Source organism: Chelon labrosus, assembly GCF_963514085.1.
Source record: "Chelon labrosus genome assembly, chromosome: 14".
Taxonomy (NCBI): Eukaryota; Metazoa; Chordata; class Actinopteri; order Mugiliformes; family Mugilidae; genus Chelon; species Chelon labrosus.
In genome coordinates, this window is record NC_140347.1 from 6,078,881 (window position 1) to 6,105,071 (window position 26,191).

General features: G+C 41.5%; 1 protein-coding gene across 1 annotated transcript in view; it reads right to left on the reverse strand.

Annotated features, from left to right (window-relative positions):
* Positions 1–26,191, reverse strand: part of galnt14 (UDP-N-acetyl-alpha-D-galactosamine:polypeptide N-acetylgalactosaminyltransferase 14 (GalNAc-T14)) — a 176,763-nt gene that overhangs the window by 23,468 nt on the left and 127,104 nt on the right. The window contains exons 4-8 of the mRNA XM_084560805.1: positions 24,633–24,700; positions 19,015–19,080; positions 11,805–11,926; positions 6,236–6,323; positions 3,517–3,601 (exon numbers count right to left, since the gene is read on the reverse strand). Coding sequence (XP_084416931.1) covers positions 3,517–3,601; positions 6,236–6,323; positions 11,805–11,926; positions 19,015–19,080; positions 24,633–24,700 — 429 coding nt within the window. The remainder of the gene's footprint in view (positions 1–3,516; positions 3,602–6,235; positions 6,324–11,804; positions 11,927–19,014; positions 19,081–24,632; positions 24,701–26,191) is intronic.

Genomic DNA, 26,191 nt, shown 5'->3' on the forward strand with positions numbered 1-26,191 from the left:
TATATAAATATGGACTACACGTCTCCACTTCCTTGCATCGGCCAAACTGATGCTATTTTCCCAGAAATATGGGCGGCGCCATCTTAGGAGTTTGGATCCAGAGTCTGATCAGTACGGTCCAAGAGTGGAGCCACGTGGAGCCACGATATTTATTAGGGATGCACCAAAAAATTTTGGCCGAAATTTTTTGGTGCATCCCTAATCAATATCGTGGCTCCGAAAAATTTATCGCCAAAACAACACGGCCGAAACAAGATGTTGTGATGATGCAAGCAACAACTGCAGCAATTTTTGAGCCGAAAATGGCCCAAAAGTGCATTTTCGGTTTTTCGGCCAGAAATTTTTGGTGCATCCCTAATATTGATGCCCCGCCCACACTTCCTCCAGAATCACTTGAATGAATGAATTAATGAAAACGCAACATGTAGGCTACTTCCTTATTCATTGACGGAAAATACGTCTATTTTCTTGTTGTTTTTTGACTTTTATTACGGTGTCATAGTGGTTAGCTCTGGTGCCTCACAACTAGAAGGTCCTTGGTTTGAATCCCCGGGGCTCAGAGGGCTCAGTTCTCAGGGCCTTTCTCTGTGGAGTTTGCATGTTCTCCCCATGTTCTTGTGGGTTTCCTCCGGGCACAATCATCAAAAAACATGGGTGCACAGGCTAGGCGCAGGGTCAGGTTGACCCACAGTGGACTAAACCCTCCATCCGACCATGCAATTTCATTGTACAATATTGTATAATGACAAATAAAGCACTTTATCTTTACCTTACTATTTAAATCATGTTAGTAGAAAGAAAATAAACTCTAATATGAACTTTCTCTTTTTCTTTTTAGACTACAGAATAAAAGAAAGGTTTATTTTTCCTTCTGTTGTTGGACATAAAAATAAAAATCAAATGCATAACTTGAAACTTGAAAATAAAATAAAAAAATGTACGGGCCGGGAGTTTTGTCAAGCTGTGCTGCTGTTTGAGTAAAAAAATGTTGAAAACTAATGAAGCACATCTACTCGAGAAGATGCGCTGACGTGACAGACGCGATGGTTGAAGTTAAGGGTTGGAGGCGGAGGCGGAGGCATGCCATGAATCAGTGGTGCTCCTCACAGCTCCGGTTAATAAAAGCGCGTCTGTGCGTTCAGAGATGGAGGTGGTGACTCAGTCCGGCCTTCGTGGGCCGACGTGACACAGACCGGAGAGACATCCAGGTGAGAGACAATAAACAAGCTCCAGCTATCTGCATGTAGCTACAACACACACACTCCAGTAACCATCCATCTGTGACAGCTTACCACGCTGCCTCCGCTAAAAAAAAAGAAAGTCAGACAGTCACAAGTTGGCACGGCTTCGGTAAATCTGGGCTCCTGCCGCCAATCTGACTTATGAGCGGTGCCAAAGTTTTATTATTTATAACCGTGAGCGTGCTTCCCTTTGTTTGTTTGTCCGCCTCTCCACAGCCAATGATTTGTCAGGCGTCGCTGATTTTGAGCTCCAGTGAACTTTCAGCAGATTATGTTTTTTTCTGCAGAGGCCGAACGCGGCGATAGCAGGTCAAACATGTTTGTTAATGTTTGCTGTGCAGAGAAGACGCGCGTCATTTTGTCATTTTAGCAGCAGCGGGCCACCTCGGCGCAGGAATTAACCACTACCATTATCTTTCAAGCTTTATTCCTATTTTTAGAGACATTGTTAATGGTAACAGTCTGTGATCGTGGCTCGTCTCTGTCGTGTTCACATATTAATGAATTGTGTGCTGCAGTCTTCTATTAAAATATGAGTCACTTGAATGTACATGACTTCAAACCTCAATGGGGATAAAAGAGTAATACGTCCATTCACAGTTTTGTTCCATATATTTTTGCATTTGTAAATGATTTGGACACTGCGTGAATGTGTCACGACAAAACCAATACTATAAATTTGGGATTTCAGACTTTATAGACAACAATAAGTCATCACAGTGTGAATGTGCAGTACAGGTGCAACAGAAGAAGTGCCAAAAAACTGCAGTTCCTCAAATGTCCACTAGATGCTGGCACCAAAAGTGAGTCGATTTAAGAACGTAGACCGTATAAAAAATGGACGACATGACGACATATAACCCCTGCCCCCCACCATGTTAGTGGATGGGACTTTGGCCAAACTGGACTCAACAAAAAAAAAAAAACTAAAATTCATGTCAAATTCCAAATCACATGACCACTTTAAGACGATGTAGCAACAAGACGCAGTCTCACTGAGTCTCTGTTTCAACTTGTGTAGAAAGTGCTAACTTCAATATATATACCAGTTTTTAAATTATGTTGATAGGCCAAGTAAAACTAGACTTATTAAAAATAATTTACGCCATGCTTTTTCCTTAATATTGTCGTCATGTTTGGTGCAGAGGAAAATGCTAGCAAGCGGAGAGTGCTAGCCAGCTTCAAGTGCTCGCAAGCAAAAAAAAACAAAACAAAAAAAACATGACACCCTCTTTCCTGTTGGTGGAAAAATGCATCACATCAACCAATCACAAAATTATATGGCAATGGTTACTAAGGAAGAGGTTGCAGATGGGTGTAAATAGTTGAACAAAAATGGCTGATGCATTTCCTACATTTTAATGTAAATAGTTGTAAATAACTTTGTTGTTTGCTAAATTTTTTCATAAGCTTTTGAAATTTACAGTTTAGATTTGCATTCTAAGTTATAAAAATGTTTTGTGAAACGTGTTTGTGGTTGTCACAGTGAAAAAACATTATGACCACCCTCCTAATATTGTGTAGTTTTGGTGTTATGTAGCCAAATAGTTTCCCTCCATTCCTTATTGTCCCATATTTCAGATTTGTTATGCAGAATCAAAACGAATAGAGGCAGAAAATGGATTCAGAGACACTTGCTAATAAGAATATGATGAAAAAACTGTTAATTCAAGTACGAACTCTAAAGAATAGATTGATTTTCGCATAATATTCAGAAGTTCCTTCAAGGTTATAAACTGCAGAGGAGATTGAAGAGTTTGCATGAACTATGTGTCAACGTATATCTATACAGTATAGATAGAAATAAGGTTTAAATACTGCAGGCTATGGCATATGTAAAAATGTTTTTAATTCCTACTGAGACCGCTGAGAGCAACTTGTCTGGAACAAGTGTGCAACACATCTACCAAACCACATTTAGCAGCAATTAAAACTCTCCACTGAAGCTTGAAAAATGGGAAGTGAAGATCGGGGTTAAACACCCACGTCAGAGTTTCTTTTCTGACAAGTTTTTTTTAAGCATTTATTAATTTATTAGTTTGTTTAACTCTGAACTTCATCTGCGTTTGGAGAGCAGTTGGAAGAGGAACGAGTTTTACGTGTCGGGATTTTTCATTTTTCTCCACGTCTTATTATCTCTGTCTCCTCTTTCCTCCCTCCACTTGTCTGCACTCGCTTAACGAGCTCTGGGTTCAGGATATGTTCTCTCACAGTCATACATTTGTGTGTGTGTGTGTTGCCGTCCTCCTGGTTTTTTAGGTTCTGTGAGCCTTACTTGATTGGCTGGGTCGGGTCGGTCCGGCGAGCTCGCTCCTCAGACGACAACTGCTCCCACTTAAAATGGAGGCTCCAGTCAAAACCTGAGAGAGAAACAGGACTGATTACAAAGAGGAGACTGTAGAGGCTTCAATCATTGGTACCATGGAGGAATATACACCCATCAGCCACAACATTATGACCACTGACAGGAAAAGTGAATAACATTTAAACCATCTTGTGATAATTCAGTGTTCTGCTGGGAAACTTCTGGACCTGGCATTCATTCATGTGGATGTTACTTAGACATGTAGCACCCACCTAGACCAGACCAGGCACCCCCACCCCATAGCAACACTACTAACACCATTGTGTTCCCAGACACCACAGGACACCCTCAGAAGGCCCATGTCCATTCTCCGATGAGTCACCACAAGGGAGACCTGCACAATATTAGGAAGGTGGTCATAATGTTACGATTGATCGGTTTATATATACTAATTGATAACTTGATTTGACCCTTCTTTGGACTTTCTCCCATCAGTTTCTGTATGTGTGGATGTGTGTCTCTACACTTGAAGATGTGTGTGAATGTCTGGATCAGTGAGTCCATCTTACAACCATCTTTTTATGTTATGATCGAGGGCTTCATCTACAATTAAACAGCCCTTTATGAGGCCAACTTTCACAATTGATTCCCCTTTATGTGTGTGTGTGTGGTGGACAAGGCTATTATCAGCATTGATTGGCGGATTGCTGTTACCAAGAGAAGAGGCTCGGAGTAGGACAGGCTAATGGACAGAGAGAGAGGGGGGACGATGAGGCTCTTAGGAAAAAGAATGAAGGATGAGTGAGGGGGACGAGGCCCGAGCACAGCTGTGTGTTGTTCCGACTTATTTTCAGGCCATTTAGCCTCAGCTCGTCTGTAACTGCAGGATCTCGAGGAGCTAAAGAAAAAAAAATAAATGAAAAAAATAATAATAATCCGCGACGCTCGGTGCACTAATGGACGGTTACGGACTCATCCCCTCAATTTTCTCTGCTACCGACCATTTCCTGGTTTATAAGATTTATCAGAGCACTTTATACACAAAATAATTATCTCTGAACGAGCGGAGAGGCTTATCAGCAGCCTCTGATAGGACGGAGGAACACAGAGGAACGCTTCCATTTTGTTACACCTCTGTTGAAATCTGTGCTGGAGGAAGTGATGCTGGTTTTGGGAAACACCTCAAGGCTGGTTTACTGACAACATTCAAGTATAATCTATATGACGTTAGATCAGGCCATAACATTATGACCACCTTTCTAATATTGTGTAGGTCTACCTTGTGGTGACTCTACGATCAGATCGGCCTGAATGCATTTGACTGTTACCCCGCAACTTTACTGACAACTCTGCATTGATGCAACAAAATAAGACGACCAAGATGTCTCCAGCGTTCCTGCTCACATGGATTCGTGCTTCGATTGAAAAGGAGATAGAGAAAGGCGAGGTGAACGGGAATTGAAGAAATGTTGGGAGAAAGAGTAGAACATAGAGGATAGGAAGAACCAAGAGAAGAAGGAGGAGAAGAAGCTTTTTCCTCCTTCTTCATCTTCAGTCCTGAATTGATAGAGTAGAAAAAGATGAACCAAGATGTCTGCATCCTGCTGGGGATGGCTGCTGCCATCAAGGAGTGTCATTGCTATGAGGTGGGGGTGCCTGGTCTGGTCTAGGTGGGTGCTACATGTCTAAGTAACATCCACACCAATGAATGCCAGGTCCAGAAGTTTCCCAGCAGAACATTGAACTGTCACAAGATGGTTTAAATGTTATTCACTTCTCCTGTCTGTGGTCATAATGTTGTGGCTGATCGGTGTATACTGGATATATAGAGGACATATGAAGGAGATAGGACTGCATGGGTGGATACACAAGATTAAACTGTTAAATCAGTTCAGTTTTGGATTAACTTGCAGACACGCTGGAGAGCTTGCACTGTTAAGAGGTTATTGGACGTGGGTTTAACTTTAAAACATTTCATTATGGGGCGTGTTTCAAACAATACACAGAAAAAAATAGCTCGGCATCAATTGGATATTCCCACAACCAATCAGAGTCCTTTTACTGTAAGCAAATTAAACTCAGCAGTGTTCAAATTACGTATATGAGCACACAAAACCCGACGAAACCATCTGATTGGTCCAGCAGATCATTGCCAGGCACAATTAAGACTCCAGACCCGACTTTCTGCCACAAAACATGATGATTGGTGAGCAGGGATGCTGTCCCGGGCCCCTCACTTGTGTTTCGTAAAAGTGAGCAACAAATGAAAAGCTTAATAGTGGAGGAAAGTTGGTGCAAACACTCCTGACGCTATTTCAAATTCATCAGCATCTCTCAGAGTGGAAATTTGTGGGAGTTAAGAATCAGAAAGTGCATCTTCAAAGACACGGACACATATAAGGTCAAGACTTTTAAAAGACAAGATCACACTGAAGAGAAGAAGCTGCCCCAGGGTCCCCTCAGGGACGCAGCAGGAGCCAATATAAAATATTTCAAAGGTGTGTTTGAGGTTCACAGCAGAGAGAGAGAGAGAGCTGGTTCATGAACCCGCCATGGAGTCCCTCCTCATAAACCAGAAACCCAAAGGGGATTCTCCCTGTCATCAAAAGAAAAGCCTGGAGGCACCGACAGACATTTTAATTTTTTTTTTATTTCTTTGATCGTTGATGGAAGGAAAGTGTTTCCGTACCTCCACGTAGATCCGCTGAGGCCGCCACGTACGCAAACGTGTCCATGTTGATGATGTCGATGACCGGGCTGACCACACGAGTTGGGTCCTGGACACAAAACAAGAGAGAGAGAGAACACACACATTCACGAAGGGTTAACGCTTCAAATACAAAGACTGAGGAGGTGAACCTGCGTCTACATCATCAGCTTCTCCTCCAATAAATGAGATTTTCGGTCCAGTGTGTGTTCATCTGTGTGTGAAACGGACGGTGTAGTCCAAGGTCATTACGCTGCACCACGCTGGAAATGAATCTCACTCGTTCAGCAGCAGTCATGGACGTCCTGGGAGGTGAGAGTGACCGCTGCCCTTCGTTTATTTTCTCACTTTGCTGGCGGTAATGTCAGAGTATTGAGCCGTACTAAATCAAGAAACACATAAACCTCCTTCCATGAATTAAACATCAAGAAGATGGAAAAAAATAATAATTCAGTTATTAGGTTTTCAGCTATTTAATTCTATTAGCGTTAGCTGCTTGCATGGTCCCAAGGTTTTACATGTTAATTCTACTTATGCATTTCACAAACTGGTAGAACCTGCAGCACCATCATGGCTGGAAGCTGCATTTAGACCAAAATAACCATAATGGAAAAGTGAGGATGCTTTGTATGTAGGATGTATTTCAGGGTGTAATATGATATAATATGGTTTATGTTGCAGTTAACCTTGATTCAGTTTCTGTTTTCAGGGCAATCAAAGCAAAGGTCTGATTAAACAAACCTGTGATTGGTCATAGCTTGAAGGGAAGTTTGGATTTCAGGTATTAAAGAAACGATCAGATCAAAAACGAAGCATCGGCAGCGAATGTGTCGATGCACCAGTGTAATGTAAATGAACAACACGTTCAGTTTGAGCTTCTGGACTATGAGTAGATAAAAAAATCTAATGGGGAATTAGCCCATTTGCTAACATTGAATAGTTTAATATTTAACAATATTTGAGAGCATGAAATAATTTGGAGCTTTTGTTGCGCGGTCGTGTTAATTTTAATCAAACTGATTTTCTGACGTGCTCCGCTTTGCAGACGATGCTCTGCTCTCAGTCAACGGGTGAGTTAGTGATATCAGTGTATAAATAATGCTATGCTACATAATCCTAAACAACGTTTTGCCCCTTTCTGTTCAGCTAAATCAAAACGCAAGAGTCAATGTATTAAGTAGTTGTTTTTATAAGATTTGGAGAGAGCCAAGAGAGTTAGCTTACCAGTTTTTATGCTAGCTTTGGGCCAGGATTTACTTTTATATCTCAATCTTGCAAAGAAAGCAAATAAGCAAATTTAATACATGCTACGTTCCTAGCCTGAAAGCTCCATTCGGAACTGATTATGCTACTGCAAAGATCTCCCGGGCCAATCAGATCGCCTGGGGGCGGGGCTTAATGTGGTGATGGACAGGAGAGTACTCACACATGTCAACAAACCGGCTCTAATTGGTTGGAGGACTATCCAGTCTGGGCAAAGATATTTTCTTCTGTGGATATGTTGAAACACGACCCATAACGAAATCCAAATGGCGTGAGATTCATATTCTAATAAGAACTATTCTAATTACAACTAACAAGATCAAATCTTAGGATAAAGACATGTTTTTAAATGTGGGTAAGGCTACATTTATATTTGTGACTGGCTGATATTTCACGACCTCACAGTGAGCACAAAGAATCTATAAAACAGGTATCGTGACAAGATAAATGCCCACATCCCTCCAACGATGTGTATTCACCCATGAAGGCGTAAGAGTGGATTTGGCTTAGTTATTGCCTCCTTAACCCTTAAACAGAGCCCTAAATCCTTTTAAAATGAGAACGGGCAAAAAAAAAAAAAAAAACTTCATTTCCCTCATATTTCTACCTTGATGGCCCCGTTTGCTCTTTACAAGGATAAAAGTACAAAATCTCTCTCGCCCGTCCACGTACACACCCACACTGGTCCTGCCTGACTTGAGCTCGCTGTTAAATCACCAAGTGTCCCTCTATTAGTTTGGTCAAACGGCTGGACGCGTCTTCAGCCAGTGATATTACAGAGCAGGTGGAGCGGTTCTGGGCCATTAGCTGCAGGGTCAGTACAAGGGGACGCCGGCTGCATCCTCCCTGCACACCCCCTCCTCCTCCCCCCTCACACCCCCCGGCCACATTACAAAGCACTGTGTCTGCTCTAATAGCTGTTAGGGTAATGACACTGCGCAGCACTCAGGGTGAAGCATTCACGACATTACTGTTGTAATTGGATGAGTGTTATTTTCAAATCACTCTGGAGCAGTTTCTTAATTTATTTTGCAGTTTCCCTCCTCCTCCCCCCACCTCACCCCCTCCTCCCGCCCCCCCGAGCTGATTTGAAAGGAGAACATCTGACGAGCAAACTGAAAGGAAGACTGAACAATCTGCTTCATCGTCCTCGTCCTTTATGACTCTCTCCTCTGTGCTACTTTAACAGTTTCTTAGTTTATCATTAACTAGATGCCATCTTTTTCCTATTTTTTAATTTAAGTGTAAAATAATAAATAATTCCTTCTTTAGAGAGAAGTTATTAGTTATTAGTCTGAGTTTGGTTTCACTTCTGTTCAAGACTCTTGACTCTTGATGAGGCTATCACTTTGTTTTTGCTATAAAGATTATATTCAGACATAAAATCATGGCAAACTTCTTTTTAACTTCTTTATCTTGTAAATCAATCAGGCATAACATTATGACCACCTTCCTAATATTGTGCAGGTCTCCCTCTAAACCCCCATGCAAACTTACAAGGCAAACTTAAAAGCAAACGGAGTATAGCAGATAATCCAAAAATGAATCTCCAAACAGTTGTGACTCATCAGAGAATGGACATATGTCTTCTGAGGGTGTCCTGTGGTGTCTGGCTACAGGGTGTTGTTAGTGGGGGCCTTTGAGGGGAGAGGCCTCTGTGGATCATCCCAAAGATACTTGATCAGTTTGGGATCTAGTGAATTTGGAGGCCAGGTCAACGCCTTGTGCTGTTGTTAATGTTTTTGTTTTTAGTTGTTCCTCAGGTGTTTTTGTGTGTGTGTCTGTGTCAGGCTGACCAGAATATGATCAGATCGGCCTGAATGCATCTGATTTTTAACTTGCAACTTGCAACTATTGACAATGCTGCATTGATGCAACAAAATAAGATGACCAAGATGTCTCCAGCGTTCCTGCTCACATGGATTCATGCTTCGATCGAAAAAGAAGATAGAGAAAGGCGAGGAGAACGGGAACTGAAGAAATGTTGGGAGAAAGAGTAGAAGATAGAAGGAGGATAGGAAGAACCAAGAGAAGAAGGAGGAGAAGAAGCTTTTTCCTCTTTCTTTGTATCCAGTCCTGAATTGACTGAGTAGAAAAAGATGAACCAAGATGTCTGCATCCTGCTGGGGATGGCTGCTGCCATCAAGGAGTGTCATTGCTATGGGGTGGGGGTGCCTGGTCTGGTCTAGGTGGGTGCTACATGTCTAAGTAACATCTACATGAATGAATGCCAGGTCCAAAAGTTTCCCAGCAGAACATTGAACTGTCACAAGATGGTTTAAATGTTATTCACTTCTCCTGTAAGTGGTCATAATGTTGTGGCTGATTGGTCGGTATTTAAAATAATAATAATAATAATAATAATAAAAATAATAAATTTTATTTATAAGCTATTTGCTGCATCTGTTTTTAGTTTTCCCTCCTTCCCCAGTAAGACTTATTCTACCCCACATAAACGATTCATAATTATCCAACGGTGCAATCGTCATGAAGAACATACATTAACTAAAACTGCTGCAGTTCATTCAACTGAGAACTGTGACCTTTACTGTGATGGATACGCTTTAGTCACTACTGTACAGAATTAATCAGCGGTGGAGAGCAAGGAAATTAGCATTTATTCAAATGCTGCAGATTATTTTTTTATTATATATATATATATGTTTTTCATCTTAAAGTCTGAATCTGACCTTAAAACAGTTACTTGGCATCAACGACCTCTTTGCTGACATCCAGCAGCAACATATTCAATCAGTCTTTCTAAGTGTTAACAATTTTCTACATCTGAAAGGGACACAAATAGAATAAGCAATAAAATCTACAGCTACAATAATAAATAAAACACTATTAAATGCACCAAAAATATAAGATACGATAAAATGTGACATAAATTGATATTTGTGTTTTAATTTGCTTCTGTATTTGTGTTTATATTCATATTAATCCCCTTATTTAGTTACTTTCAAATATACTTTTCCTTTATATTTATTATTAAATTATTTATTGTTGTATTTCTGTTTTGTTTTTTACATTTCTTTATGGTTTTCTGCTTCATTGTGAGAACCAGAGTGGTTCTCATTGAGATTGTGTCAAACATTTTGTCGTTTGTGTTGTAATTAGTTGAAGCGAATTAAAAACAGGAACATTTTTGTCGCATTTGTTAAAAAAATATTTTGGCACATTTAATGCTAGATAAATATATTGATTGGGTCATTTATTTATTTATTTATTTTTTATTATTTGGCAGTTTGGGTCCTCCATAGACAACTGAAAGTTTTCTCTATGTATTATTGTGTGTGTGCGTTAACCCAGAATCAATACCTCATACATTTCAATCTGAACATTTGACTCCAAAGCGAGAGGACGGACAGTGATCGATGAGTCTGGCGCCCGAAAAACAAACACACAGGAAGGCGTGAGGATGAATATGGATGATGTCGGCTGAAGTCAGATCCCAACTCCTCCGGTGGACTCACTCATTGATCACTGGTCTACGCTCCGAGATCAGAGGTCTGAATATCAGCAAAGAGGAGAAGTGTCGGCTTGATGAGTCGGACGAGGAGCAGACAGGTGTGAAAAGGCCAAATAAGGGGATGAAGAAGAAGAAGAAGAAGAAGATGGGGAAAAGAGACAAGATAAGAGAAAAGAGGGTAAAGGCCACGAGTGGAGGGAGGGGAGGAGAGAGCTGACAGAGTAAAGGAAAAAGAGACGAGAGAAGAAGAAAGGGTTTAAAAAAGATCAGAAGGAGAGTAGGGAGAGGAAGGAAAGGTTAGAGAGAGAGAGAGGTGATAAAAGAGTAGATGAAGTGGTACGAAGAGACAGAAGAGGAGAGAAAACAAGGTGACATGAGGAGGGCGAGGAGGAGGAGGAGGAGGAGGAGGAGGAGGAGGAGGAGGAGGAGGCACAAACAGAGGAGAGCAGACGGGTGAGAGGGGTGAAGGAGAGAGTGCAGCACTTACTTCTTAATGAGAAGCAATCAGACCGACAGCTATTTTCTCTCATGGTGCGATTTCACCTCGACCGCTGGAGTCATCAGACGCACTCAGACACACATGGAGGAGGAGGAGGAGGTTTATTTCTTTATTTTTTATTTTTTGTGGTGCAGTGGAGTTCTGTGGTGGTGGTGGTGGAGGAGAGAGGAGGGGGCTCAGATATTACCGCCCACCATCTCATCCACTCATATATAGATATATATAAATACATCTATCTCCTCCTCTTCCAGGTTAGATGAGGACTCTCAGCAGCGTTCAGAGCGTTTCTATCTGTACCTGTGTGACGGGGCTCCTACCTGTTTGATCCTCTGCAGGAGGGGGGGCAGCCAGTCTTTGTTCACCTCACAGTGGCTGTCCAGGAAGGTGAGGACTCGGGCCCTGGCGGCGTCGGCCCCTCGCACCCTGGACCGGATCAGACCTGGCGCACAAGACATTAGTGTTAATGTTAATAAATAAATAAATGAATGAGGTGATCATCCTGACAGACGGCAAACGGCTCCACGTCAGTTTAAACCTGTGATCAGAGGAGAGAGCTTAGAGAAGTGTTAATGAAAGAGAGAGAGAGCATTATGGGAAATGAAGTAGAGCTTTGAGTCCTCCACTGATAGGATGATAAAATAGGAGAATAAACACAGCTCTGTAGATGTCATGAATATGAAGATAAAAATCCTGTATATTATTTTTCTTGCTTATACTATTGTATTTTCTTTTATTCATTATTTTATTGAGTATTTTTATTTTATTATTATAACTTTCTTCTGTGCAGGAAATTATAAAAAACACAATTTAATACTTTTATTTTATTTTAAATATTTATTATGAAATATTTTAAATATTTTATAATAAATACTTATATTTCACAAATATGAATATAAAAATGTTGTATATTAATTTTATTTATGTCATTATTTATTTTACTGTACTATATTAATAATTTATTTATTATTTTATTTTATTTTATGATAATAATTCTAATTATAAAAACAACAATTCATTACTCTTTTTATTATAAATACTGCTCTTTATATTTCATAAATATAATTTTCTTTATTTAATTTTATTAATTATTTTCTTTATTTTATTTTATATTATTTGTTATTTTATTTTATTTCATGATTATAATATTCTCAAAAAATATTGAAAAAATAATCCTACAAATAAAGTTCCATAAAGGTGAAAAACAAATGAAGGAGAGAGAAGAATAAATACTGAAAAGACAATAGTGAAAACATTAAACTATATATTTTTTTAAAAAAAGCTTTCATACAAACATGATTTATTTTTTGTTTGACTGAAACATCTGAACAAGTTGGAGTTTTACAACCAACAGTAAATTGAAAAATAAGCAACAAACCCTTTAAAATAAAAAAGTCATAATTAGTCATTATTTTATTTCAGTCAAAACCAAAATTTCAGTCAAAAAGTTTCTGCTAATAATGTTTGTCACGTTTACACTAAAGTCAGAGTTTTGGGGTTGAGACGTGTTTGCTGCCTTTTTTAAGAAGTGGTTAATTTACTGTAATTCCGTTGTATAGATTTATTTATTTTTTGTTTATATAGTTATTTTTATGCCTTTGCATTTTTCCGTTAGCTTGCTAAAAATGCTCCTCAGTGACCTCTAGAGGTCAACAGTTGCACTGCAGCAGCGTTCTTTACTCAACGTACACTGATACCGAACATAATATAAAGCCTCGGAGCAGTCGGAGCTTCTTGCTGCTAAATTGAAATCCTCCACTTTGCTGCCGAAATTGATTCTTTTCAGAGCGGTAGATCGGATAAGACGGCACATGTATAAATAAATATAGAAATATGTTCACGCTGACGAGCTGTGACTATCGGCTAAACAGACACTCTCCTTCATTCCAGCGGCTGCAGAGGGACGTTTTAGACGTTGGCGGGAAAGAAACCTTTAACCTCGTCAGTATTAGTGACACCTCTGTATGCCTTGCCCTCTCTCTCTCTCTCTCTCTCTCTCGCTTGGTTGTAGCTCGCTCGCTCTTTTCTCGCAAGTCAGTCAGCGAAGGAGAAAATCGATGCGGGGCTCTTAGAGGCTCTGTCAGACATGGACACAACCTTTTAACGGGAGCATCGCACTCTGCATGTGTGTGTGTGTGTGTGTGGGGAGTGGAGTTTGTGTGTGGGTTTATTGCAGTGAGAGTGTGTGTTAGTGTATGTGTTAGTGTGTGTGTTAGGGAGGGCTCCCTGATGGGGGCCAGTGTTCTCCTCTATTTGGACTAAATGGTCTAATCAATACTCCCTGACGTGGAGATGTAATGTGTGTGTGTGTGTGTGTGTGTGTGTGCATACATGTGCATGGATGATTGTGCAATACTGCATGTGTTATCGCGATTGTGTGTAGGTCCGTTGTGTGTGGGGGTGTGTGTGTCGGTGACATTGTACGAGGGGCCGTGAAGTTTCACGCGGCGCCGTTAGGCCGAGGCTCAGCCAATTAAAAATCCCATTTCATCCTCAATAAGGCTTTATTTTCTGGATGGATGGACACACACACACATAAAAAGGACACACACATGCAAGAATGAATGAAGTGGACGGCCGTTTACTTAGACACACACACACACACGTTGACTTTGTGCAGAGGAGAGTGTTAATCTACATCGATACGTCTGCCTCCTCCGATCATAGATGGGTGTACGTCTATATTTGGATAAACTTTAGTTTTAAAACAACGGCATTGAGGACGTTTCTGCAGAGCGTGGACGTTTTGGCGGATGCTCGCAACCACAGGTCTGCAAAGATACATCAACACTGTCAAATGCATCGATTACATAAATACGCTGCAAGGCTGATGACAAACCCTGACCCATATCCATGTCACCAGAGACACATTAAAGTAGACGCTTTGTAAAAATGACCCAGCACAAACGCTAAGCACCTCAACGGAGGAGATCAGACAGCTCTTCGGGGGGGGGGAGGTTTGTCTGTTCGTTTGCTGGGAGTCATCATTGTGTCCTCACCTGTTGTTTCTTACTGACGTGAAGCAGGAAGTAGAAACAAAATTTAACCCGACTGTCAAAAAAGACACAGCGCCAACTAGTGTTTGGGTGGAGTTGTTACAGAGCGGCTCGCACCGGCGCCGGCTAGTCCCGCAGTACTTTAAATGAGTCTTAAGAGTAGACCTCAATAGATACTCTCTAGTAGATGCTAATGGCTAGCATGGAGGTGCTGTGTTCCAGTGCATTTACAAGTTTTAAGCACTTTGTTTTTGTGCATTTAGACCTATAAAACTAAACCACGTAGACTTGCATGTAAGTGGCACAGTGACGTGGTGGTTAGCACTGATGCCTCACAGCAAGAAGGTTCTGGGTTCTAATCCATATTGACTGGGGCCTTTCTGTGTTGAGTTTGCATGTTCTCCCTGTGTCTCGTTAGTTGGTGCTTCTAAATTGGTCGTAGGTGTGAGTGTGAATGGTTGTCTGTCTCTCTGTGTTGGCACTGATATAGACTGGAGACCTGTCCAGGGTGTACCCCAGGCTCCAGCTCCCCTGGCGACTCTGTAGAGGACAAGCAGTTACAGAAAATGAATGAATGTAGATTTCCATTAATTCTGTGCTCTATACACCATATATACACACATATTAGGGGTTGAACGGCTTCCGATTTTTTAAAGTGGACTAATATGTGATGAAAGCTGAAGACAAACAATGAAATATATGTTCTTGACCTGAATACGTATTGTACTGTCTCACACAAAAGAAGCTACGGAGGCTTTTCTTCAAGGTAATTGAAGCTTGAACACGGGCTACTGTCAGCCATAGACCACGTCAACACCATAAACACCGTCAGTCTGACACTTCTAACATAATATATAATAATAATCTCGCTCTGCAAACTCTCAGCTCTACCATAACATCTGTCTCTCGCATGGTGCGTTCACTGACATCAAGGACAAAAAAAAAAAAAACGCTCTACAACCACAGCAACAATGTCAACAAATAGAACACAATAGAACTGAACATAAACACATGAGTGGCGTTTAATAGCACTTCACAAGGTGTTGCATCAGTGTAAACCAACTACAGACTCTGAGAGAGACGTTCAAACCCAGCTTATTATTAGTGTTATTTTCTCTGAGCTGCATGAAGTGGGCACTGATTGGTGTGATTGACGGATTGTCCGTCTCAGAAAACCACAGAAATTGCTGGACACGGTCCAATCACGTCCAGCGATGGAAAAGGCGTCGATGGCATTTTCATTGGACGCTTCGTTTGAATCACACCTTTTAAAAGAGACGTTTAAGACCTTGAGACCTTGAGAGCATGCAGCTCGTCTCTGGATCCATTGAAATCCTGGTTTGGTTAATCTGAAACAACCTTATACATCACGCCTCTGTCATAAAATGAGTGTCCTCTCAAACGCCTGTGTGGATGTGTGGATGTGTGTGTGTGTCATGGAAGACATCCAGTATCAGCGTGGTGTGTTTTTATGGCCATTAAAAAGACAATCAAGTCAGAAAGCCTGCAGCCATAAACTATTAACAAGCTGAACTGATGAACCCTGCCTCTCTCTCTCTCTCTCTCTCTCTCTCCGAGTGTGTGATCGGCGTGACTGTGCTATAATGAAATCCTTCGGAGACAGCATGTAGGACAAGTGTTCCTGTTGTTACGAGGGAGCGGCTGAGGTGAGCGAGGCACAGGGCGATAAAATACAAGCGACAAAGGAAGCGTGAGATATGCAGGAGGAGGAAGAAGCTCGGTTTGAACGGAGCTAGAAGTGTTTCTGAGTGTCTCCTACTTCAGTTTTTCCTCATAATAACGCAGCTATTTGATCTCAGGTGGCACTGAGAAGTCTGAAAACATCTCTTTCTGTGAGAGCTGCAGAGAGGTCAGTTCATAGTGAGATATAATCCGAGCCGTCCAGAGATGATGCCCGTTGTGAAGCTCTAAGAGTAGGTGGGATAAAAAGGCTTTGGACTCCCATGCGGCTCGTGTGAACGCTGACTGGCGTGAACGAGCCGAGCTAAAAGTAATTAGAGCGCTGTCAGTTTTCTAACGGTGTAATTCCGGCGCTGTGAGGAAATCTTACGTTTTCAGGTGGAACGCGCTGTTCTGAAAAAACGAAAAAAAGAGAGCTGTCAAAGGATCGTAGCGGTGGGTTGTCATCATTTTATATATATATATATATATATATATAGTATATATATATTCATACCAGACATGACGGGATAGAAGAGCCATGCAGCTAAAGGTGAACTCGGCTTCTGAGAGAGGCAGAAAGGATTTTGAGCTTGACTTAGCTTAGCATAATGTAACATGTAACATTGTCTTGTTTTAACCGTCTAAAGAACATTTAAAAAATCTGGACCACTTTATCTCTAAAAGACTTATTCTGTCAGACATCTTTGGGCCATCCAAAATTCAGCTGCCAGGCTTTTAACCAGAACCAGCTTGTGACTCCGGTTCTAGCAGATCTCCACCGGCTCCCAGTGACATTTTAGAATTCGTCTTAAAATCTTAATGATCACTTTTAAAATATCTTCATGGCCGTGCTCCAGCTTATATCGCTGACCTTTCAGCACCATAGGCCGGCATCGTACCTTGAGATCTTTTTGGGTTTACAGTTTGTTCCCCGAGGCCCAGGCATTTGTAGTTAGTAGGCGTTGTACAGACTAGTCGACTAGTCACTGATCACGTGACAATAACAACATGGACGCCTCCAAGAAGACAGGTGAGGAGTCCAGTGGGTCGTTTCAGCAAACTAGCAGCGGTTCATCAAGTGTGTGGAAATACTTCACTAAAGATGAAGCCCATACTACTGTGACATGTCAGTCCTGAAATACAACTAAAGTACTACTGCAATGCAACTGAATAGGCAAATGCTAATGCTAGCAGAGGAACGGTCCAAATCCTCTGGACAGCAGTCAGTTAACAACTTCACCAAACGTCCTGTGGTAACAGAGAGAAGGAAGCTGCACATCAGCTATTTGATAAAGTTATTAGACCTTTAGTTTACCTGGCTAACAACACGCTGTGGAGTAGTATTAAATGCTATTGATGGTGCTGAGTTGCTGCATGTTTCTATTCAGGCTATACATATCTGCAGCTCACAGTATGTAGCACATGAGCTGTCTGTTCTCAGCATATGGATGCAAGTCAAGAATATAGATTTCATTGCTTTCTACTGTGTTTTTATTAGTGACAACAATCGGCTTTAAAAAATTTGAACTCAGTCGACTCTGTGATCTTCTTCAGATCTCGACTTAAAACATACTCATCATCAGAGAGCCTCTCCTGGTGTTAATTGAGTTTTAATTGCATTTTTGTGTGTGTCATTGTTTTAATTGTTTTTTCATTACTTCGTTTTATGAGGTTGTTTTTAAAATCGCAGATTTTCACGTCACTGTTAAGCGGTTTGTGATGCTGATTTAAAATGTGCCACAGAAATAAAGATTGTTGTTATTTTTTATTATTATTATCTCGTACTCCTGTTTAGACTCTCTCACAGACTTTTTAAGACTTGCGAGTTACAATAACGCACCTTGTTTGTTTGTTAATACACATTTTTATCTTTATACAGTACATTTTATCCTCAATATTTGTTATTTTTTTATATTTCTTTATTGTTCAATTTTCCTGAACTTATGTTTCATGTTAATTGTACCGACCACCACAACAAATAATAATTTAGATTCTTCTGATTCTGTTTCTACTCTGTTTAGATGCTATCTATCTGTCCAGCCTCAAGCAGACAGGTCTGGGTTCTGCTGTCGTCTGGAGACAGTTTGAATTGAATATCTACATAGTCCTAGCATCCCAAAGGTGGATCATTGGAAGGTAAAGATTTAAATTAAACGACCTAAAATGAATTACTTAAAATGAATCTGAATCATCTGTAGGGGTGGAGGGATTAGAAAATGTCTTTTCTGGCCTTTTAACCATTCTTTCTGCTCCCAAAATGCTCCTGACCCCGTCTCATTGTCGAGCTGTCGTGTTAATTTGTTCACTGCATTCATTTGCGTTCTATATTTGCGAGCATGGAGGCAGCTCCAAATGGATTAAATAGAGAAATGACGCACGACTGCATCGGCCGTGAAGGAGAGGGACGACGGCATCAGCGGCGATGATGAAGAAGTTTATTTATGAATTTATTTTGCTGCTTTGATGCAACTTTTTTTTTCCCCAAAGCCAAATTTACAGCTTTTGAATCCGTGGTGCGTCTGGTTTAGGTTTGTGGACACGATTTTTATATAACAGTCTGAGCTCTATTCCAGCAGCAGCACCTGTCACTTCACTTCAGTCCAGGTCAGTGGGGCTCTGCAGCTCCATATGTGGCCAGAGATGAATGAAGCCATTCATTCAGTCTGGGATTATATGTGAGAATATTTAAGCACAGGGATGAAAAGGTAAATTTATACTCAACACACACTGGGAAACACACATACAACCCAACAAACGACAAACGATGTAGAAACATTTACAAATGCAGAATTCATAATTAAACATTCAAATGCAAAATAAATAAAAATAAATAATGTAGTAAGCATCATACCTTCTCTCTTGTTGTTGCGAAGACATTTGACTTTGGGCAGCTTGATGAGGAGCTGGCAGTCACTCGCTGAAACGAAACAAAAACCCATCATGAGTGCATCATAAATAACAGCAGAGCACAGAGTTTTGTGTCGTATGGATCTCGATGTTGAAAATCTCTTTTCTTTTCGGCAGCAGGGCGACAAAATTCAAAGCTTTTCCAGTTTGACAAAGTCAGACGTTTGTTGCTGCCGCCCCCCCCCCCCCCCCCCCCCCGTTGATTCCCTGAATCGTATTAATATATTATTTTGAATATAACTGTCTGCTGTCACACACGTTCAAGAAAAGGCCCTGTCAGGATGAAGGGGGATATGAGTCATGTACAGAAGAGAAATTAATATTTAATACGGGTTTTGAGGCAACAGTGGTATAAGAGAATAATCCTTGAAAATAAAATAATTAAAATATGAAAAAATACTGAATTCACTGCAGCTCGATTATTATAAAAAGAGAAATTGTCATCTTTTATGTTTTCTTAAAGATCATAATCACTGCTGATTCATATTTTCTTTGTTATTGAGGTTTCTTTCTATCATAACAACAGATGTAAAAACAATGTTTCTGGGGACAAAAGACGCCTCGTGGCCCAGTGGAAACCTCCATCAGAGTCCTCTGACCCAGAACAGACGCCTGGCAGCTTCGCTCTCGTCTCCTTTCAAGTGGGAAACTTAAAAAAAAAAATAAGTAAGTGACAAAAAAGCAAAACCACTCGGACAAAAAAACACCAAAAAAACAGGATTTATTCATTTTTATTTTAAATGACGTGAAAAGTTCCAAATTTCATTTTAGTTAAGATGTCGTATGTATCATGTTAGATATGACCCTAATATTGTGTAGGTCTCCCTTGTGGTGACTCATCAGAGAATGGACATGGGTCTTCTGAGGGTGTCCTGTGGTGTCTGGCAACAGGATGTTGTTAGTGGGGGGCCTTTTAGGGGAGGGGCCTCTGTGGATCATCCCACAGATACTTGATCAGTTTGGGATCTAGTGAATTTGGAGGCCAGGTCAACACCTTGTGCTGTTCTTCATGTTTTTTTTTTAGTTGTTCCTAAAGTGTTTTTGTGTCTGTGTCTGTGTCAGGCTGCATCCTGCTGGGGATGGCTGCTGCCATCAAGGAGTGTCATTGCTATGGGGTGGGGGTGTCTGGTCTGGTCTAGGTGGGTGCTACATGTCTAAGTAACAATGAATGCCAGGTCCAAAAGTTTATCAGCAGAACATTGAGTCGTCACAAGATGGTCAACGTTATTTACTTCTCCTGTCAGTGGTCATAATGTTGTGGCTGATTGGTGTAGATATATTATTACAACCCTGTCTACAGATACAGCGATTGCTCTGGCAGATGTTCCAGGCTCTGTTTACCTCTGCAAAAATGTATGAAAGTCTTTTAGGACTGAAGAAGCTACTTGGACGTAAAGTCAAATCAAATCAAATCAAATCAAGTTTATTTATATGGCACTTTTCATACCTATTAAAAGCAATACAAAGTGCCTCACAGAGGCTAAAAACAGCAAAAACAGAACAAAAAATCCAACCCTCCCACCCCATAAGAACACAAAGTCAGTGGTTACGTCTCCTGTTGGTGGTCATAATGTTGTGGCTGATCGGTGTAAGTTCTTGGTCTTTAGAAAAACACACGACCACCAAAGTCACGACCACTAATCAGGTCATCCCGGAGTAAAAGTTCCCAAGGTGTTCCTGAGATATCTCAAGAACGGATCAGACAGATGGAGAAACCAAGAGTAAAAAAGGCCGATGGCAAAGAGTCGCTGAGATAGAACGATAACCTATTTAACCACAGGACCAGAGCTTTTAAAAAGTAGAGCAAAGGGTCCAAACTGTGTCCACTGTGTCCTAAATGAAAGCACCTTCATAATCAGGGTCTTGATGAACTTGACCTCCATCTCATCACATGTGAGCTGAGACAGAAAACATTGTGCTGACGTCCAGGTGGATTTGTTTGAGTTAAAATATCCACACTGAGTAAAAAAATAAACCCTTGTAGAAGATGCAGTCGAGACGAAGGTAACACGCTGCTGTGTGGGAGGAAGGGAAAGTTATTTTCTCTGTGGCGTCTGTGCACATTCATCTGCAGGGTGACAACGTTGAAAGTGCATTTACAGTATCGTTAACACTGTTTATCCTGCGTTTGCTCATTTCTATCTTTGGTTGTTTACTTGCACATCAGTCTCCGCCGCTGATTGCGTCTACCCACCGCTGCTCCGTCTCTCTGACGCTCTAAAGCTGGAGCTGAGCATTTGTCTATCCTGACTCTCTGTCTTGGAGATGTATGTGGTGTCCAAGTTTAGCCCTCTATTAAGTGTGTTTGCTTCATGAAGCAGAACCCAAAGTCCCAGGATGCAGAAGACAAAGCTAACCCGCTGTGTGGCACAAAGAAGGAGGCGGAGGATTTCTTAAAAAATGCACCAAGGCGCGTTTCCTGGTATTTAAGGAGTGAGCAGTTTCCTCTTCTCTTGACCTCCACCCAGTTTCAACCTGAGCTGATGAAGCTGCTCTGATTAATGACTGAGAGGAAAAACAACCTGTAGGAAGGTTACTACACATTTATTAATAAGCATGAACTCCATCGGGGATGGAAGCTACATCACATTTTCCTGTATATACACCGATCAGCCACAACATTATGACCACTGACAGGAGAAGTAACCACTGAGTTTCTTGAAGGGACGCTACTTCCAAGTAGCTTCTTTAGACCTGAAAGACTTTCATACGTTTTTTGCTGAGGTAACCAGAGCCTGGAACATCTGCCAGAGCAATCACTGTATCTGTAGAAGTATGTACACCGATCAGCCACAACATTATGACCACTGAAAGGAGAAGTAAATAACACTTAATACATCTTGTGACAGTTCAATGTTCTACTGGGAAACTTTTGGACCTGGCATTCATTGGTGTGGATGTTACTTAGACATGTAGCACCCACCTAGACCAGACCAGGCACCCCCACCTCATAGCAATGACACTCCTTGATGGCAGCAGCCATCCCCAGCAGGATGCAGCCGCAAAAACACTTTAGGAACAACTAAAAAAAAAAACATGAAGAACAACACAAGTTGTTGACCTGGCCTCCAAATTCACTAGATCCCAAACTGATCAAGTATCTGTGGAATGATCTGCATATAAGCAGCCGTAATTGAAACTGGATCTTCTCTGAGAGATGTTTAAGTTGTTCTTAACTTTTTGAGTTATGCTTTTGGGAAATAACCCTTAAGATGGATTTCACTTTCATCTCAGCCTCAAGACGCTTTTAGGAAATTGCGCCGGAAACAGTACGAAGTGACAAGTTGATCTTCAAAACACTCCGCGCTGCTTCACACGGCGCTGACTTATTTTGTTGTCACTAAGCTTCCACAACGCTCATAAATCTCAGATGCTACTCTTTCTTTAACAATCCCTCAAACTTTGTGTCAGTGAACGAAAAGCTCCGGGAACAACTCACATCCCATTAACAGACGTTCGGTTTCTCCTGAAGCTGCTCGGTGGCCATAAAAGAACAAAGTGCAGACGCCGTGTTTTTGATCATATCACAGGCAGCTCAGCAGGATTTATTTTCTAGCAGGAGCTGAAAGAAAAGTGGAAACTACACCTGCCTGCTCTCCTCAGAGGAGTTTGAGGCTTTTAACTGCCCGTGTACTCAAACCGCGACTGTCACAGTTCAGCTATTTAAATTGATAGAGAGTAACATTTAGTGAAGTAGTGCACTTAAGTACAATTTAGAGTTGTTGTTGGGTTTTTTTTAAACTTTACTTCACTACCTCCATTATACTCCACTTTTAAGTTCGGCTCTACTACATTTCAAAGAGAAATACGGAGCTTTTTATTTTTATTGCACTCACAACTATCATCTTTTCAAGGTTTCACTCACAGAACATATGATGCATGTATAAATTATGATTGATTTTAATAAAACCGTGTGGTGTGATAGAACAGGATAAAACAGTGTAGTGGCTGGCAGCGGTAATGATCCGGTGATTGATATATGGAGGAGCCCCCTTTTTTGGTTAATGACGACTCTAACTTTTAATACTCCCGTAGTCTGAGTAACTTTAATTGAACAGATGAAACAGATTTACAGGCTTTGATTCACGCCTAGTGTCAGACTCCAGTGGTTATATGCTGTGGAGCATCAAACCTCCTAGAAACAGAAGTAGGAGATTGTTTTATTTGTTTGTTTGTTGTTTTTAACTTTGAAGCTACTTCCATGTTTCTCTCCCTCCTGGAAACTTGGTATCTGATTATGGATTCATTCAGACAAGAGAGAAATGATCAGACCAAGCATTTCCATGGTTATGAGGAGCTAATATTCTACTGTTGATCAGGCACCCGTGCAGTAGTGAAACATAAGCATCCAGGGTCAAATCATGGAATTTGCTGACTATAAAAATAAAATAAAAGAGCATTGTTGCAGCAGCAGCATCATTCTAAAGCACGGGTGTCAAACATACATAAGGCCTGCGGGCCAGAAGGGGCCCAAGCAGAGTCTAATCTGGCCCACAGCATGAATATGCAAAGTTATTTCATGGAAATAACTCATTCGTTCATTCCCGTGTTCACGCTTCAATCACCTTAAAGAGGTAGCTTCTTTCGTGTGAGACACTACAATACGTATTCAGGTCAAGAATATAGATTTCATTGTTTGTCTTCGACTTTCATCACATATTAGTCCACTTTAAAAAATCGGAAGCCGTTCAACCCCCAATAGAGCACAGAATTAATGGAAATCTACATTCATTCATCTTCTGTAACCACTTGTCCTGTGAAGGGTTGCGGAGGGTGTAGGAGCCTATCCCAGCTGTCAGTGGGCGAGAGGTGGGGTACACCCTGGACAGGTCTCCAGTCTATCACAGGGCTAACACAGAGAGACACTCACACCTACGGCCAATTTAGAATCACAAATGAACCTAACCAGCATGTCTTTGGACGGTGGGAGGAAGCTGGAGTACGTGGAGAGAACCCACGTAGACACAGGGAGAACATGCAAACTCCAAAGAGAAAGGAACCAGTCGGAGTCGATTAGAACCCAGAACCATCAGTGCTAACCACGATACCACTGTGCTGCCCATGGAAATAACTGCAATTCTTAATTTGTCCGCTGTTTTAGTGAGAGACACTGAGACCCCGGACTGAACAGCAGAGAGCGATGCAAACCAAATTACACTTATTATTCTTAATTTTCTAGAATACGATAGTTTATTAAATGAACATTTTCCTAATTTCTTCTTTGCACTAAAACAGACCCCTGCTTTAAAGAATGCAAGTTGCATCACGTTAAGGTTCATCTGTGATGCTACTCCTGGTCTGTCTGGTACATTTCACCTTGACTTTGTGTCTCTATCTGGACACAGCTGCAGACTAGACGCCGTTCACACAGCTCTCTTTCCTTCTTTCCTTTTCTTTTCTTTCATCTCCACTTTAATCCGTGAAGCCGTGGCCACACTCCTCACCTCTGACCCGTCACGCGGCCCTCATCTCTGTTATCTCTGACCTGGAACTCATGTGTGTGGTTTTTTTTGTTTTTTTTTTTGTCTTTGTGCAGATGTGCGTGCAGCTGCAGCAGCTCACCGTCGTCACTGAAGTCATCCACCAGAATGATCTCGTAGATGAGATGAACCGGAGTCCTGTTTAAAACACTGGGGAGAGAGAGAGAAAAAAAAGAGAAAAGAGGTTTGAACGAGCAGAAGTACAAAACAAATGCAGAATCAGGTGCAGTAAAGGCGCGGCGTGCACACGTCTGCTGCACGCCGCGCCAAGCAACATATTGAAAATGTCAGCCCAAATTCCTCTTATTGAAATGTATGACGTGTCGCCCCCTAAGAAACTATTTCATTAAAGGAGGAAGATTGAAACATAAAAAATTCATAAGTTTTACTGGAAGGAAAAAATGAGAAAAATGTGTTTTGTTCTGGGTGGGTCTCTACGCTCGGCTTTATTTCATTATTTCTACCGTTCAATAACCTCTGTGTTCATCATCATCATCATCATCATCAGCCCCTCTGGATAAGAGAGGAGGAAGAGGAGGAGGAGGAGGGATGAAGGAGAGAACAGACGAGTGACAAGAACAGGAGGAAGGAGAAAAGAAAGAGAAAATACGAAGGAATAAAAGGAAGATTTGTGACGAGGGGAGAAGATAAAGAGAAAAGAAATGATGGAAATAATAATAAGAAGAAATAACGAGGGGATAAAATAGGGATAAAGAGATGGGAGGAAAAGATGAGTGGAAGTGAATGAGGCTGAGGAATGAGAAATGCAAGGTGGGAGAAGATGAGAGGAAAGAGAGGAAGAGAAGAGGAAGAGGAGGAGAAAGGACTGATAAAAGGTAGGAGGAGAGACGGAGTACCTGGAGGAGGTGAAGAGGGGCTGATTGAGACTGAACAAAGGAAAAGAGGTGGAGTAGAGGGAGAAGAATGGAAGAGAGGGATGAATGGAGGGGAGGAGGTGGAGGATGGTGGAGGAGGCGGGAAGTGAAGCAGTGTGTTTCTGAGGCACTGGACCCCATCAGGAGGAGTGAAGGATGCTCAGAGGGAGGGATGGAGTGAGATGAAGGAGTGAGGAGGGGTGAGGAGGGGTGAGGAGGGGGGAGTCGGGCTAAGGGAGACAAATAACCCTGATTGTAGGTCTCTCTGTCTCTCTGTGGAGCTGAGGGCCGATCAGGAGAGATGGATGAATGGATTGATGGATGAGGGGGAGGAAAGAGGGGGAGGGGAGGAAAGAGGGGGAGGGGAGGGGAGGGATGTGTGGGGGCAACTAAGCAAAGAAATGATGGAGGGAGGGAGGGAAGGGTGGAATCAAGATGGAGGGAGAGATGAAGATGGAGAGATGAGGTGATCAAGGAGAAAGAAAAGAGTGTATTTATCTCATTAGGTCACATTAAACCATCTATCTATCTATCCATCTTTTCTTTCCCTTCCTAACTCTCTATTTCCATCCTTCTGTCTCTTTCTCTCTATTTTTCCTCTTTCTCTCTTTCCCTCTCCCTCTTTTTCCATCCATTCATCCCTCTTTCCATCTCTTTCTATCTCTTCCTCTCTCTCTCTCCTCTCTCTATTCTCTCCATTCTGTGGTTCACAGGCCAGTGGCTCTGAGGCTTCACCTCCTCCCCTCAGGCGTTCAGAGGGAGCAGC